The sequence below is a fragment of the Salmo salar genome, chromosome ssa23 (genome assembly GCF_905237065.1).
Source record: "Salmo salar chromosome ssa23, Ssal_v3.1, whole genome shotgun sequence".
Lineage (NCBI taxonomy): Eukaryota > Metazoa > Chordata > Actinopteri > Salmoniformes > Salmonidae > Salmo > Salmo salar.
Genome location: NC_059464.1, coordinates 11,407,723 through 11,423,987, shown reverse-complemented (window position 1 = coordinate 11,423,987; position 16,265 = coordinate 11,407,723). Strand labels below are relative to the sequence as shown.

The 16,265-nt window shown below is 43.6% G+C and overlaps 1 protein-coding gene across 1 annotated transcript; it reads right to left on the bottom strand.

Annotated features, from left to right (window-relative positions):
* Positions 1–99: 99 nt before the first annotated feature.
* Positions 100–12,378, bottom strand: LOC106583999 (coiled-coil domain-containing protein 17). The gene is made up of 13 exons (XM_014168729.2): positions 12,001–12,378; positions 11,800–11,934; positions 11,468–11,672; positions 10,429–10,573; positions 8,650–8,757; positions 6,665–6,801; positions 6,295–6,417; positions 5,886–6,094; positions 5,714–5,790; positions 5,331–5,546; positions 2,382–2,604; positions 2,019–2,129; positions 100–398 (listed from the first exon to the last, which is right to left on the bottom strand). Exons 1-13 carry the CDS (start codon positions 12,187–12,189, stop codon positions 252–254), a joined length of 2,025 nt encoding a protein of 674 aa, XP_014024204.1. The 5' UTR covers positions 12,190–12,378; the 3' UTR covers positions 100–251.
* Positions 12,379–16,265: the final 3,887 nt, after the last annotated feature.

The following is a 16,265-nucleotide window of genomic DNA, read 5'->3' as shown; positions in this document are numbered from 1 at the left end:
GTGGCTGAAATGGCCAAATCCGCATACTTTTGTGTAGTGTATGTTAACGGTCTTTGTCAAAATACCATCATTGAAAACAATGAAAAAAAAGTAGTGGATTTGTCTTTATTTGCACATTGTAAATGAACAACACATCCAGACAACTTACAACCATCAATGGAAAAGGTCAAATGAAGTAACATGTACACCACTCTCTCTCCTAAATAATCACATTGATTATTTTACTGATTTCCATGCACTAAAATCATCAATCACCTCTGATTGGGTTCCTCCATGGGGGGAGGGTCTTCGTGATCAGTGTAGGGAAGGAGAGAGAGAAAGTGATTGGCTGCGGAGGGCTGTAATGTTGACATGGAAACGGGTCTATTTCCTTGAAGAGTTGCAGGGATATTGGACACCTGTAATGACAGAGTACACAAAATAACCACTATCAATATAATAAACTCTGAAGCTTTCTGAACACACCAGGTCAGGATCTACAGCATTTTTTTTAAGGCATACAGTGCCTTCGGAAAGTATTTAGACCCCTTGACTTGTTCCACATTTTGTTACGTTACAGCCTTATTCTAAAATGTATTACACAAAAAATTATCCTCAGCAATCTACGCACAATACCCCAAAATGACAGCAAAAACAGGTTTTTAGAAATGTTTGCAAATAAAAACCTTATTCACGTAAGTATTTAGACCCTTTGCTACGAGACCTGAAATTGAGATCAGGTGCATTCTGTTTCCATTGATCATCCTTGAGATGTTTCTACATCTTGATTGGAGTCCACCTGTGGTGAATTCAATTTATTGGACATGATTTGGAAAGGCACACACCTGTCTATATAAGGTCACACAGTTGACAGTGCATGACAGAGCAAAAACCAAGCCATGAGGTTGAAGGAATTGTCTGTAGAGCTCCGAGACAGGATTGTGTCGAGGCACCGATCTGGGGAAGGGTACCAACAAATGTCTGCATTGAAGGTCCCCAAGAATACAGTGGCCTCCATCATTCTTAAATGGTTTGGAACCACCAAGACTCTCCCCTCTGTGGAGATGGGAGAACCTTCCAGAAGGACAATCATCTCTGCAGCACTTCACCAATCAGGCCTGTATGGTATAGTGGCCAGATGGAAGCCACTCCTCAGTAAAAGGCACATGACAGCCCGCTTGGCACCTAAAGGACTCTCAGACCATGAGAAACAAGATTCTCTGGTGTGATGAAACCAAGATAGAACTCTTTGGCCTAAATGCTGAGCGTCACTTCTGGAGGATCACTTCTGGAGGAAACCTGGCATCATCCCTACGGTGAAGCGTGGTGGCAGCAGTGACTGGGAGACTAGTCAGGATCGAGGCAAAGATGAACAGAGCAAAGTACAGAGAGTTCCTTGACGAAAACCTGCTCCGGACCTCAGACTGGGGCGACGGTTCACCTTCCAACAGGACAGCGACCCTAAGCACACAGCCAAGACAACGCAGGAGTGGCTACAGGACAAGTCTCTGAATGTCCTTGAGTGGCCCAGCCAAAGCCTGGACTTGAACCCCATCTAACATCTCTGGAGAAACCTGAAAATAGCTGTGCAGCAATGCTCCCTCATCCAATCTGACAGAGCTTGAGAGGATCTGCAGAGAAGAATGGGAGAAACTCACCAAATACAGGTGTGCCAAGCTTGTAGCGTGATACCCACGAAGACTCTAGGCTGTAATCGCTGCCAAAGGTGCTTCAACAAAGTACTGAGTAAAGGGTCTGAATACTTATGTAAATGTGATATTTCCGTTTTTTTATTTTTACAAACCTGTTTTCGCTTTGTCATTATGGGGTATTGTGTGTAGATTGAGAGGGGGAAAAAATTATTTTTAGACATTTTAGAATATGGCTGTAACCTAACAAAATGTGTAAAAAGTCAGGGGGTCTGAATACTTTCCGAAGGCACTGTAAGTTACCACACAACTGGCAAACAGAGTCATATTGAAACAGTACAATGATGTGGTCAGAGAAGGGTGATTTTTGGAGAACATTATGAAATGTACCATGGAGGGGTACTTATAGTGGCTGGTGTTGCTTGGGTCAATCTTAGCGAGGGATTGCACGTCCCAGTCCCGAGCATTGACCACCCGTAAACACAGCTCCATGTTGCCCACCTAGAGAACACAGACACACGACTTAGACGTCTGACCCCTTAGTGTGTGTTTCATCATGTGTCATGTCATCTCACGTGGCTTTCACACCTCATGACTTCCTAACACATAACAGTATTTTATTTGTTGGAAAAAATTGTATATGTATGTCATCCTCAACTGATATTGTCATTTTTAAGACATTATGTATAATGGATATGCAATCCAGCTTCATTCTAACCACTAGCAGTCAGCCAGACTGGTGTCTACCCTCACCTGGGGGACTGAGTTGAGCTGGACTGGACTGAGGGATGGTCGGACTGGGAGGGCACGTACTGGCACTCTCCAGTATCCGCTCTGGACCTGGTTGTGCTGGTCGAAGAGCTCCAGCCGTGCCCAGCCCCGGGACACCAGCCTCTGGACCTCCTGACCGTAGGTGTCCAGAGCTCCGGCAGCTTGAAGCTCAACCACCAGAGACAGGGAGGGAGACGGCTGCATCCTGAAGGTAGAGTGTTTCGTCTTTTATTATTATTATATATATATATAACTACCGTTCAAAAGTTTGGGGTCACTTAGAAATGTCCTTGTTTTGAAAGAAAAGCATTTTTTTTTTTCTCCATTTAAAATAACATCAAATTGATCAGAAATACAGTGTAGACATAGTTAATGTTGTAAATGACTATTGTAGCTGGAAACGGATGATTTCTTTATGGAATATCTACATAGGTGTACAGAGGCCCATTATCAGCAACAATCTCTCCTGTGTTCCAATGGCACGTTGTGTTAGCTAATCCAAGTTTATCATTTTAAAATGCTAATTGATCATTAGAAAACCCTTTTGCAATTATGTTAGCACAGCTGAAAACTGTTTTTCTGCTTAAAGAAGAAATAAAACTGGCCTTTACACTAGTTGAGTATCTGAAGCATCAGCATTTGTGGGTTCGATTACAGGCTCAAAATGGGCAGAAACATAGACCTGTCTTCTGAAACTCGTCAGTCTATTCTTGTTCTGAGAAATGAAGGCTATTCCATGTGAGAAATTGCCAAGAAACTGAAGATCTGGTACAACGCTGTGTACTACTCCCTTCACAGAACAGCGCAAGCTGGCCCTAACCAGAATAGAAAGAGTGGGAGGCCCCGGTGCACAACTGAGCAAGAGGACAAGTACATTAGTGTCTAGTTTGAGAAAAAACGACACCTCACATGTTCTCAACTGGCAGCTTCGTTAAATAGTACCCGCAAAACACCAGTCTCAACGTCAACAGTGAGGAGGCGACTCCGGGATGCTGGCCTTCTAGACAGAGTTCCTCTGTCCAGTGTCTGTGTTCTTTTGCCCATCTTAATCTTGTATTTTTATTGGCCAGTCTGAGATGTGGCTTTTTCTTTGCAACTCTGCCTTGAAGGCCAGCATCCCAGAGTTGCCTCTTCACTGTTGATGTTGAGACTGGTGTTTTGCAGGTACTATTTAATGAAGCTGCCAGTTGAGGACTTGAGGCATCTGTTTCTCAAACTAGACATATGAATATGTAGATATTCCATAAAAAATCTGCCGTTTCCAGCTAAAATAGTCATTTACAACATTAACAATGTCTACACTGTTTCTGATCAATTTGATGTTATTTTAATGGACAATTGTTTGTTGTTGTTGCTTTTCTTTCAAAACAAGGACATTTCTAAATGACCCCAAACTTTTGAACGGTAGTGTGTGTACATATAGTGGCAAGAAAAAGTATGTTAACCCTTTGGAATTACCTGGACTTCTGCATAAATTTGGTCATCAAATTTTATCTGATCTTCATCTGAGTCACAACAATAGACAAACACAGTCTGCTTAAACTAATAACACACAAACAATTATAAGTTTTCATGTCTTTATTGAACACACAGTGGAAACATTCATTCAGTAACTGGTTTACCCTCCTTTGGCAGCAATAACCTCAACCAAATGTTTTCTGTAGGTCAGGAGGAGGAATTTTGGACCATTCCTCTTTACAAAACTGTTTCAGTTCAGCAATATTCTTGGGATGTCTGGTGGGAACCGCTCTCTTGAGGTCACTGATGAACATCAAGGCTTTTAGAGATACTTTTGTAACCCTTTCCAGCTTTATGCAAGTCCACAATTCTTAATATTGGGTCTTCGATCTCTAAAGTTCGAGGCGGGCAATGCTTCTTGTGAATAGCAAACTCAAGTTTTGTGAGTGTCTTTTATAGGGCAGGGCAGCTCTAACCAACATCTCCAATCTCGTCTCAATGATTGTACTCCAGGTTAGCTGACTCCTGACTCCAATTAGCTTTTGGAGAAGTCATTAGCCTAAGGGTTCACATACTTTTTCCAACCTACACTGTGAGTGTTTAAATGATGTATTCAATATAGACAAGAAAAATACAATAATTTGTGTGTTATTAGTTTAAGCAGACTGTGTTTGTCCGTTGTTGTGACTTAGATGAAGATCGGATCTAATTTTAGGACCAATTATCTTGCCACTATATATATGTATATATATTTATTTATTTATTTTACCCCTTTTCCTTCCCAATTTCGTGATATCTAATTGGTAGTTAGTCTTCTCCCATCGCTCCAACTCCCGTACGGACTCAGGAAGGTGAAGGTCGAGAGCCATGCGTATTCTAAAACATGACCCTGCCAAGCCGCACTGCTTCTTGACACACTGCTCACTTAACCCAGAAGCCAGCTGCACCAATGTGTCGGAGGAAACACCATCCAGCTGGTGTCCAAAGTCAGCGTGCATGTGCCTGGCCTTGCCACAAGGAGTCACTAGAGCGCGATGGGACATGGCCATCCCGGCAGACCAAACCCTCCCCTAACCCGGACGACGCTGGGCCAATTGTAGACCGCCTCATGGGTCTCCCGGGTTGCGGCTGGCTACAGACCCGGGATCAAACCCGGGTCTGTAGTGACGCCTCTAGCACTGCGATGCACTGCCTTAGATCTCTGCGCCACTCGGGAGGCAGAGTTTTGTCTTAGACAAATGTAAAAGAGTGCATTTTCATTCCACCCCAAGTTGTAGTGAACATGCAACCTTCTGAACACCACACACAACTCAAAGGAAACCTTAGCTAACAGAGCACGAGACAAGTCTGTCACTCAGTGAGCAACAATTGCCTTTTTATCTCAGGGAAGGTGGGCTGTCACCGATAGACTCCAGCCAACATGCTATGGACGAGTTTCACAGGTACTTTTTCTTCTCCGGGTGCATTGCTTACCTGGGCATAGGCTGTTTGACTGCCAGGAGGGCATAGTTCCCAGGGGGCACAGTTTGGCTGTAGGGCTGACCCCCTCCAGGCTGGCACTGTGTAGGGGGCAATGGGGTAGGCCGCCCCACCTCCTGGCCTCCAGAGTAGAGACCAGCCACCGGACGCAGAACCCCCAGCGTGGCATCTACCCCAAGCATCAAGTCATAAAAGACAGCAAAACCAGCCCTGCAAATCAAAAAGGGTTTAGAGTAGTTTAGAGGTACTTCATACCTGCACATCTGAGTTAGTTACATAAATGTGTCTCTAATAATGTATGTGAAGGTAATGTTTAATTTTAATCATATAGAAAACTGAAATAGCCAACATAGATGTGCTAGTCATAATGGACTCACGCAGGGTCATAGGGCGCAGGCCCAAGGGAGTCGAGTACATGCCTTTCCTTGAGCGAGGAATGGGGCCCGGGCTGGGTCTGCAACAAGAACATATGGGGGATATACTATATGGGCCTAATGTCGTCAGAGAAAACCAGATATATAAACAGTAATATTAACATCATAGCTTTACCAGGGCTGGAGGGGAATATATCTGGGCAAGGGGATGCATGGCTGGCGGGGCAGGGAACAGAGGTGGAGGGGGTGGGGGCAGCCTCCTGTCCCTAGGGCCCTCTCTGGCTCGCTCTACTTCCCTGTGAAGGCTCTTGAGCTCAGCCTGAATGCTGGCCATGTAGTGGGTGTGTTCTCTCTGGATCTGATGGAGCTCAGACCCCACTGCAACTGGATCAGAGGAATATAGAATCCCATCGAATTAGAATGATTCTAGAAGCATTGGAATGGATTCTAATTCTACACATCCCATAGTAGTCACTGTGAATGTGGTTACTCCTGACTGCCATTGTTTATCAGCAATGTTGCTTGTCTATGTATATAATTATGTGCATGTTAATCACAGAGATGAGATGGAGATGACAACCCACCGTCTTCCCGACGGTGTTTGTCTCTGGCCAACTGGATTCTGAAGATCTCTTCCTCCAGTCTCTGGTTCTCTTGCTCCACAGCCAGGACCTCTGAGTTCCCAGCCTGCTGAGGAGGCTTCATCCCTGGGCAGAGAGAGTGGGATAGAAGGGGTGGTTAGAGAGGCATCAAAGTTAAGAGGATACAGTACTTTTTTCTTAAAAAAACAAACAGTATACAGTTCTTTGTCTCTTAAAGACAACAGAAAGACAAATAGGTGCAGGCACAGACATAAACATGCACAATAGAAACAAATCATTCAAGGTGGCACCAAAGCACCAAATGTGACATCCTCCATACCCCAATGAAGGACCATGCAGGATTGACACTCACTCTTCCTCCTGCCTTTGTTGTCAGCCCCAGATTGGGCCTGTTGCTCCAGAGTGTGGGCCTCTGCCTGCATGTCATGCATCTGGGCCAGGACAGCCGGATCAGAACCACCTGACTGCATGTAGTCCAGCCTCAGAGCTCTGTCACACCAACAGACACAGTCAAACACAGACATAGATACAGATATGTTGCAGGATAGTAATAACGTACATTGCTACTACTAACACTACAGCAACTACACTGCTCAAAAAAATAAAGGGAACACTTAAACAACACAATGTAACTCCAATTCAATCACACTTCTGTGAAATCAAACTGTCCACTTAGGAAGCAACACTGATTGACAATACATTTCACATGCTGTTGTGCAAATGGAATAGACAACAGGTGGAAATTATAGGCAATTAGCAAGACTCCCCCAATAAAGGAGTGGTTCTGCAGGTGGGGACCACAGACCACTTCTCAGTTCCTATGCTTCCTGGCTGATGTTTTGGTCACTTTTGAATGCTGGCGGTGCTTTCACTCTAGTGGTAGCATGAGACGGAGTGTACAACCCACACAAGTGGCTCAGGTAGTGCAGCTCATCCAGGATGGCACATCAATGCGAGCTGTGGCAAGAAGGTTTGCTGTGTCTGTCAGCGTAGTGTCCAGAGCATGGAGGCGCTACCAGGAGACAGGCCAGTACATCAGGAGACATGGAGGAGGGCGTAGGAGGGCAACAACCCAGCAGCAGGACCACTACCTCCGCCTTTGTGCAAGGAGGAGCAGGAGAAGCACTGCCAGAGCCCTGCAAAATGACCTCCAGCAGGCCACAAATGTGTATGTGTCTGCTCAAACGGTCAGAAACAGACTTCATGAGGGTGGTATGAGGGCCCGACATCCACAGGTGGGGGTTGTGCTTACAGCCCAACACCGTGCAGGACGTTTGGCATTTGCCAGAGAACACCAAGATTGGCAAATTCGCCACTGGCGCCCTGTGCTCTTCACAGATGAAAGCAGGTTCACACTGAGCACGTGACAGACGTGACAGTCTGGAGACGCCGTGGAGAACCTTCTGCTGCCTGCAACATCCTCCAGCATGACCGGTTTGGCGGTGGGTCAGTCATGGTGTGGGGTGGCAATTCTTTGGGGGGCCGCACAGCCCTCCATGTGCTCGCCAGAGGTAGCCTGACTGCCATTAGGTACAGAGATGAGATCCTTAGACCCCTTGTGAGACCATATGCTGGTGCGGTTGGCCCTGGGTTCCTCCTAATGCAAGACAATGCTAGACCTGATGTGGCTGGAGTGTGTCAGCAGTTCCTGCAAGAGGAAGGCATTGATGCTATGGACTGGCAAGCCCATTCCCCAGACCTGAATCCAATTGAGCACATCTGGGACATCATGTCTCGCTCCATCCACCAACGCCACGTTGCACCACAGACTGTCCAGGAGTTGGCGGATGCTTTAGTCAAGGTCTGGGAGGAGATCCCTCAGGAGACCATCCGCCACCTCATCAGGAGCATGCCCAGGCGTTGTAGGGAGGTCATATAGGCACGTGGAGGCCACACACACTACTGAGCCTCATTTTTACTTGTTTTAAGGACATTACATTGAAGTTGGATCAGCCTGTAGTGTGGTTTTCCACTTTAATTTTGAGTGTGACTCCAAATCCAGACCTCCATGGGTTGATAAATTGGATTTCCATTGATTATTTTTGTGTGATTTTGTTGTCAGCACATTCAACTATGTAAAGAAAAAAGTATTTAATACAATTATTTCTTTCATTCAGATCTAGGATGTGTTGTTTAAGTGTTCCCTTTATTTTTTTGAGCAGTATATTTAACCAGGTAAGTCATTGAGAGCACATTTTCTTTTTGAATAATGACCTGACAGCTACTTACTTGCTCTATGATTACAGCTTCTAATATCACCAACAATGGTGCTAATAATAATGTGTACTTTTTGTTCTATGAGGTGTAGCTACACTAAGACATACAAATATGACTTACCTTATTTGGGTGGAGAGGGGTCCATCCACAGAGGATATTAGGTCAAAGTTGACATTATGTCCCTTCCTGTGGTCAGGGTTGGGTGAGTCAAACGTGACCTCTTTGACCCTATGAAAAGCACAGAAGAACATCTTTGTTTGTATGTTACTTTTTTTTCTTCTAGTTTATAACCATGTCTATTTATAACTTGTTATAACTCATCACTTACAGTTGAAGTTGGAAGTTTACATACCCGTTTTTCAGCCACTCCACAAATTTCTTGTTAATAAACTCATTTTGGCAAGTCGGTAAGGACATCTACTTTGTGCATGACACAAGTACTTTTTCCAACTATTATTTACAGACAGATTATTTCACTTATAATTCACTGTATCACAATTCCAGTGGGTCAGAAGTTTACTGTGCCTTTAAACAGCTTGGAAAGTTCCAGAAAATGATGTCATGGCTTTAGAATCTTCTGATAGAGTACCTGTGGATGTATTTCAAGGCCTACCTTCAAACTCAGTGCCCTTTGCTTGACATCATGGGAAAATGAAAAGAAATCAGCCAAGAAAAAAAATTGTAGACCTCCACAAGTCTGGTTCATCCTTGGGAGCAATTACCAAACGCCTGAAGGTAGCACGTTCATCTGTACAAACAATAGTACGCAAGTATAAACACCATGGGACCACGCAGCCGTCATACCACTCAGGAAGGAAACACGTTCTGTCTCCTAGAGATGAACGTACTTTGGTGCGAAAAGTACAAATCAATCCCAGAACAACAGCAAAGGACCTTGTGAAGATGCTGAAGGAAACAGGTACAAAAGTATCTATATCCACAGTAAAACGAGTTCTATATCGACATAACATGAAAGGCCGCTCAGCAAGGAAGAAGCCACTGCTCCAAAGCCACCATAAAAAAGCCAGACTACGGTTTGCAACTGCACATGGGGACAAAGATCGTACTTTTTGGAGAAATGTCCTGTGGTCTGATGAAACAAAAATAGAACTGTTTGGCCATAATGACCATCATTATGTTTGGAGGAAAAAGGGGAAAGCTTGCAAGCTGAAGAACACCATCCCAACCGTGAAGCACAGGGGTGGCAGCATCATGTTGTGGGGGTGCTTTACTGCAGGAGGGACTGGTGCACTTCACAAACTAGATGGCATCATGAGCATGGAAAATTATGAGCATTTATTGAAGCAACATCTCAAGACATCAGTCAGGAAGTTAAAGCTTGGTCGCAAATGGGTCTTCCAAATGGACAATGACCCCAAGGATACTTCCAAAGTTATGGCAAAACGACTTAAGGACAACAAAGTCAAGGTATTGGAGTGGCCATCATAAAGCCCTGACCTCAATCCTATAGAAAATTTGTGGGCAGAACTGAAAAAGCGTGTGCGAGCAAGGAGGCCAAAAATTCACCCAATTTATTGTGGGAAGATTGTGGAAGGCTACCCAAAACGTTTGACCCAAGTTAAAGAATTTAAAGGCAATGCTACCAAATACTAATTGAGTGTATGTAAACTTCTGACCCACTGGGAATGTGATGAAAGAAATAAAAGCTGAAATAAATCATTCTCTCTACTATTATTCTGACATTTCAAATTCTTAAAATAAAGTGGTGATCCTAACTGACCTAAGACAAGTCATTTTTACTAGGATTAAAAGACAGGAATTGTGAAAAACGGAGTTAAAATGTATTTGGCTAAAGTGTATGTAAACTTCTGACTTCAACTGTACAGTATGTACTGTGAGTGTGTGAGATGGTCATTTGCTGCCGTCTAGTGGACTCACCCAGGCTGCAGGGTAGTGATGTGGTCTTTGAGCTGCTGTAGAGCCTCTTCGTTTCTCTCCTCCCGATCCCTCAGCTCCAGCAGCAAAGTCTCCAGGTGGGCCGTGCTGCCCTGCCCTGCCAGGGCCCCAAGCTGCCATGCAATGTCTGACATACACATACTAAATGTAATCCATTACAGTTACTAGTTACCTGTCCAGATTTCTAATCAGTAACTTAATTTTGGGATTACCCAAACTCAGTTACTTAATCTGAAAACTTTGTTACTTTTGGATTACTTTCCCCTTAAGAAAAACACAAAAATTAACCATCAAGCACGTTTGGTGTGTCATGATAGTGGTCTCTGACTTGTGGTCAGACTCTCTCAGGTGGAATGAATTTAACTTGATTGTCATTGAGAAAACAGAAAAGTATCATCATGTATTTTTTTGTTGTTGCAAATATCCTTTCTGAATAAAAAAGTGATACAAGAATTAATCTCTTTTTTATTTTATTTTTTTACCCCTTTTGTCTCCCCAATTTCGATCTTGTCTCATCACTGCAACTCCCCAACGGGCTCGAGAGGCAAAGGTCGTGTCATGCGACCTCCGAAACATGACCGGCCAAACTGTGCTTTTTAACACCCACCCGCTTAACCCAGAAGCCAGCTGCACCAATGTGTGGAACACCGTTCACCTGACGACCGAGGTCAGCCTGCAGGCGCTTGGCCCAGCACAAGGAGTCACTAGACCGTGATAAGCCAAGTAAAGCCCCCCGGCCAAACCCTCCCTTAACCCAGACAATTGTGCGCCGCCCTATGAGACTCCCAATCACAGCCAGTTGGATCATACCTAGGTCTGTAGGGACGCCTCTAGCACTGCGATGCAGTGCCTTAGACTGGCTACACCACTCGGGAGGCAGTAATCTAGTTTTTTTATTGTATCTGTAATCAGATTACATGTAACTGATTACATTAGCCAATTGAACCTTTCTACATGAAAAACTGTAAGAGATTCATTCCTCCATATCGCTTTGTGTTGGAGGATCTCTATGGCCCCTTACCCTCTCTCTGTTGCTCCAGGAGGTGGTTGTGGGTTTGTATCTCTGCCAGCTGCTGTTCGTGCTGCTCTGCCATCTCTCTCATCCTCTCCCTGTGGGCACACTTTCTCCCCAACACCTGGACCTGGTCCTCCAGACCCTCGGTCTCAGTGGGCCATTTCGGCAGGTTGGGCATACTCCCCTCAATCGACATCCTCAGCTTGTGAAACTATAATTTCAAGCAGGACATTTGTCTGAGTCTGTTAATTTATATTATGTCATATTAAAGGGACTACAAAGGTGGCAATAGGTTATATTGCATGTCTAGATGGTTCAGATTAAGTGTTGGTAGGCACCTCATTAGTAAGGTTCCTCAAGGCTAGGCTCTCTGACACACTGCCCCGTAGGTTATCTTCTTTCCCAGCTCTCCGTTCTGTGTCATTGGTCCTCCCCTGCATATTCTGCAGGTGCATACCCCGCTGCTCTCTCAGCTACCAGGAACAATCAATGTTAGACAGACGCACTACAAGAGCCACTATAACAGCTAACACACTTACCCTTATAAGATCAGGGGTGCGTGCCGGCTTTGGATAGAGTCCCTTTCGCTCAGGCTGCTCTTGTCTCAGCACCATAGGGTCTCCAATGCTGCTCCCGATACAGAATAATGCTTTATGTTTCTCCAGAAGTCCAAGGGTGCGGAATGCCATACTACACTCCCGACAACGGAACTCTCCCAATGGCTCCATCACTGCGTCCGTTTTAGTCAAGTTCGCAGGGTAACAACAAAAGGCAAACACCACATGTCCCAAGAGTGAAAAATTAAATGTACTCCTAAATGAGCTAAACGATAATCATTAGACTATTTACCGCCCCCAAGTAAACATAGGTATGCGGTTACTTTTCTCATGTGTGTGACAGGACTGGATATGCTTCTGGTGATTTCCCTGTTTGTTGGTTACTGTCACCATGTCGACGACTGTGTTGTGGAGGACGGAGGGCCACAACATGGAATTCTCAAATCGACTCTATAATCTTTGACTACGCAAATTGCTTTTACAGGTGTCACTGGATAAGTCTAGTACTAAACATATCACTTCTGTATGATTGATTATTTTATACAGAGAAGCAGACAACTGTTTGGCAATCTGATGCAAAATATTTATTGCGATTTTCTTTTTCCAAGATGCAGTAGTTTCTTTCTCGTACAGTACATGACGCCAAATCTGTAAATAACGTTATCAAAATAATCTGAAATCTTTCAAAACTCACATTTTATATTTTTTACAATCCACCTTGAATAAAGGCTGCAAGAACAATATGTAAACAAAATAAATTAACGTTTTACACAACGGTACTAAATTCGAACAAAAAACAAAGAGCATTACGTTTGTGGTCTGAACATTATACCAGCCAGGAAAAGTGTTTCAATTTCAAAATCTTGTACTGTAAATGCATACATTTTACAACAGCAGTACCTCATTTAAGAAAGCAAACAAGTTGTATCTTAATACAAGCAGTAAGAGGATTTGGGGGACTAAGTTTACAGTATAGCAACCAAAGAACTTTAATTTTGCATGTCTGAAAATTAAAAAGACAACAGCTACGATGAGAACCAACATTAAGTGTGACTTAACCATGGAACTGACATTACTTCTGAACTTTGTTTTATTGTTTATGCCCTAACTGGCTACATTCAAATCAGTATGGTATTAAAATAAAATGCTGGTCCATTACTGCAAATTACAGTTTTTCTACCGCTTACGAGAAATATAATGATAAGCAAATGCATGCCTTACACTGTTCAAATAAGACAGAGGCATTAACATTTGTCGACTTTAAAAATTAACCAAAACAAACCTAAATCCTTATAGAAGGGTTATTTAGGGGACTGGAAGCAAAATCAATATCAACTGCTCACAATGATAGTTTCCTCAACACAAATGCTACAAATTGTTTCAGCAAGAGCAGGTGTCAAAGCCACTTTTCGAAATAAACTATTGATTGATGAAGTAATTTGACAGTAAAATCGTCGTTGTTGATTTGCCAAAACAAAATAACAATTCTGATGTGTTTTGTGTTCAATTGACATTTTAGCTCCTGGGAAAAGACAAAAACGTATCGAAAGAAAGAAAAGAAAAAGCAGAAAGAAAGAAAAGCCCTCAGGAAGGTGTCACCTCTGAACCCTCTGTCACACCAGTGTCTGTATGACCAGTCTCTTGTGAATGAGCAAGAAGAGTGCAGTTGAGCAAGGCACCGTGACGTGAGGAGGGGTGTAAAGCCACGTTAGGTGTCTGCGTCGTCATCTGATGTCTGGCTGCTACTGGTGCTCTCGGTCTCTGTGACCTCTTCTAATTCAGGCTCTAAAGGGTTTCTCAAGGACAACAGCAGGGGCAGGCCCTTGAGAAGAGGCTTTAGGTGAACACCGTTCTGGCTAAACCTGTTCCTCTTCAACTAGAAAACACAGACAGTTTTGCACAGGGTGAATGTTGATTGCATTAGTTTTGGAACAGGGCTGCCTCCTGGGCGCAGTGATGTAAAGTACTTAAGTAAAAATACTTTGAAGTACTACTTAAGTAGTTTTTTTGTGTATCTGTAATTTGTATTTGACAACTTTTTACTCCATACATTTTCCCTGACACCAAAAAAACTGGTTACATTTCAAATGCTTAGCAGGACAGGAAAATGGTCAAATTCACACACTTATCAAGAGAAAATCCCTGGTCATCCATTCTGCCACTGATCTGGCCTGGCTATCCGTAAATTAAAAACAAGAAAATTGTGGCGTCTGGTTTGCTTAATATAAGGAATGTCAAATCAAAATCAAATTTTATTAGTCACATGCGCCGAATACAACAGGTGTAGACTTTACAGTGAAATGCTTACTTACGAGCCCCTAACCAACGGGGTTTAAAAAAAATATGAGTGAGAATAAGAAATAAAAGTAACAAGTAATTCAAGAGCAGCAGTAAAATAGCAATAGCGAGACTATGCACAGGTGGTTACCGGTACAGAGTCAATGATGCGGGTGCACTGGTTAGTTGAGGTAATATGTACATGTAGGTAGAGTTATTAAAGTGACTGTGACTATGCATAGATAACAGAGAGTTGCAGCGGTGCAAAAGAGGAGGGGGGGCAATGCAAATAGTCTGGGTAGCCATTTGATTAGATGTTCAGGAGTCTTATGGCTTGGTGGTAGAAGCTGTTAAGAAGCCTCTTGGACCTAGACTTGGCCCTCCGGTACCGCTTGCCGTGTGGTAACAGAGAGAACAGTCTATGACTGGGGTGGCTAGGGTCTTTGACAATTTTTAGGGCCTTTTTCTGACACCGCCTGGTGTAGAGGTCCTGGATGGCAGGAAGCTTGACCCCAGTGAAGTACTGGGCAGTACGCACTACCCTCTGTAGTGTCTTGTGGTCGGCGGCCGAGCAGTTGCCATACCAGGCAGTGATGCAACCAGTCAGGGTGCTCTCGATGGTGCAGCTGTAGAACCTTTTGAGGATCTGAGGAACCAAGCCAAATCTTTTCAGTCTCCTGAGGGGGAATAGATTTTGTCGTGCCCTCTTCACGACTGTCTTGGTATGCTTGGACCATATTAGTTTGTGGACACCAAGGAACTTGAAGCTCTCAATCTGCTCCACTGCAGCTGTGTCGATGGGAATGGGGGCGTGCTCGGTCCTCTTTTTCCTGAAGTCCACAATCATCTCCTTGGTCTTGATCACGTTGGGGGAGAGGTTGTTGTCTTGGCACCACACAGCCAGGTCTCTGACCTCCTCCCTATAGGCTGTCTTGTCATTGTCGGTGATCAGGCCTACCACTGTTGTGTCATTGGCACACTTGATGGTGTTCGAGTCATGCTTTTTTTGTACCATCTTCTTTGAAATGCAAGAGAAAGGCCATAATGTATTATTCCAGCCCAGGTCCATTTTAGATTTTGGCCACTAGATTGAAGTAGTGTATGTGCAAAGTCTTAGACTGATCCAATGAACCATTGCATTTCTGTTCAAAATGTTGTGTCAAGACTGCCCAAATGTGCCTAATTTGTTTATTAATAACTTTTCATGTTCAAAACTGCACTCGCCTCAAACAATAGCATGGTATTCTTTCACTGTAGTAGTTACTGTAAATTGGACAGTGCAGTTAGATTAACAAGAATTTAAGCTTTCTGTCAATATCATATGTCCTGGGAAATTTTCTTGTTACTTACAACCTCATGCTAATCGCATTAGCCTATGTTAGCTCAACCGTCCCGCAGGGGACCCACCAATCCTGAAGAAGTTGCACATGGAGTAGTGAGTAGGATTCTGTGTTGTTTTCACATGCAAAAGTGATTGCTTTTGATAAACACTTAATCTGCCTTCCCAATGAAAACTAGTTTGGAAATTCAAAACCATTTTATGGAAAAGAGATATGTTTCTGGATGATGCACCATGCTGCCTTGTTGACAACATGACTGAGTGGCACAGATTACTGTTTGATTTAAGAATGGCGACCCTCCCTCACTGCTTTTACATGTTCATGTCACGGGCCATAGACCCCCGTGGATTAGCATAACCAAATCCACCCATTCATTGACAGTGGCTTGCGAAAGTATTTACCTCCCCCCCTTGGCATTTTTCCTATTTTGTTGCCTTACAAACTGTAATTAAAATGTCATTTTTGGGGGTTTGTATCATTTGATTTACACAACATGCCTACCACTTTGAAGATGCAAAATAATTTTTATTGTGAAACAAACAACATAAGACAAAAAAAAATTTAAAACTTGAGTGTGCATAACTATTCACCACCGAAAGTCAATACTTTGTAGAGCCACCTTTTGCAACA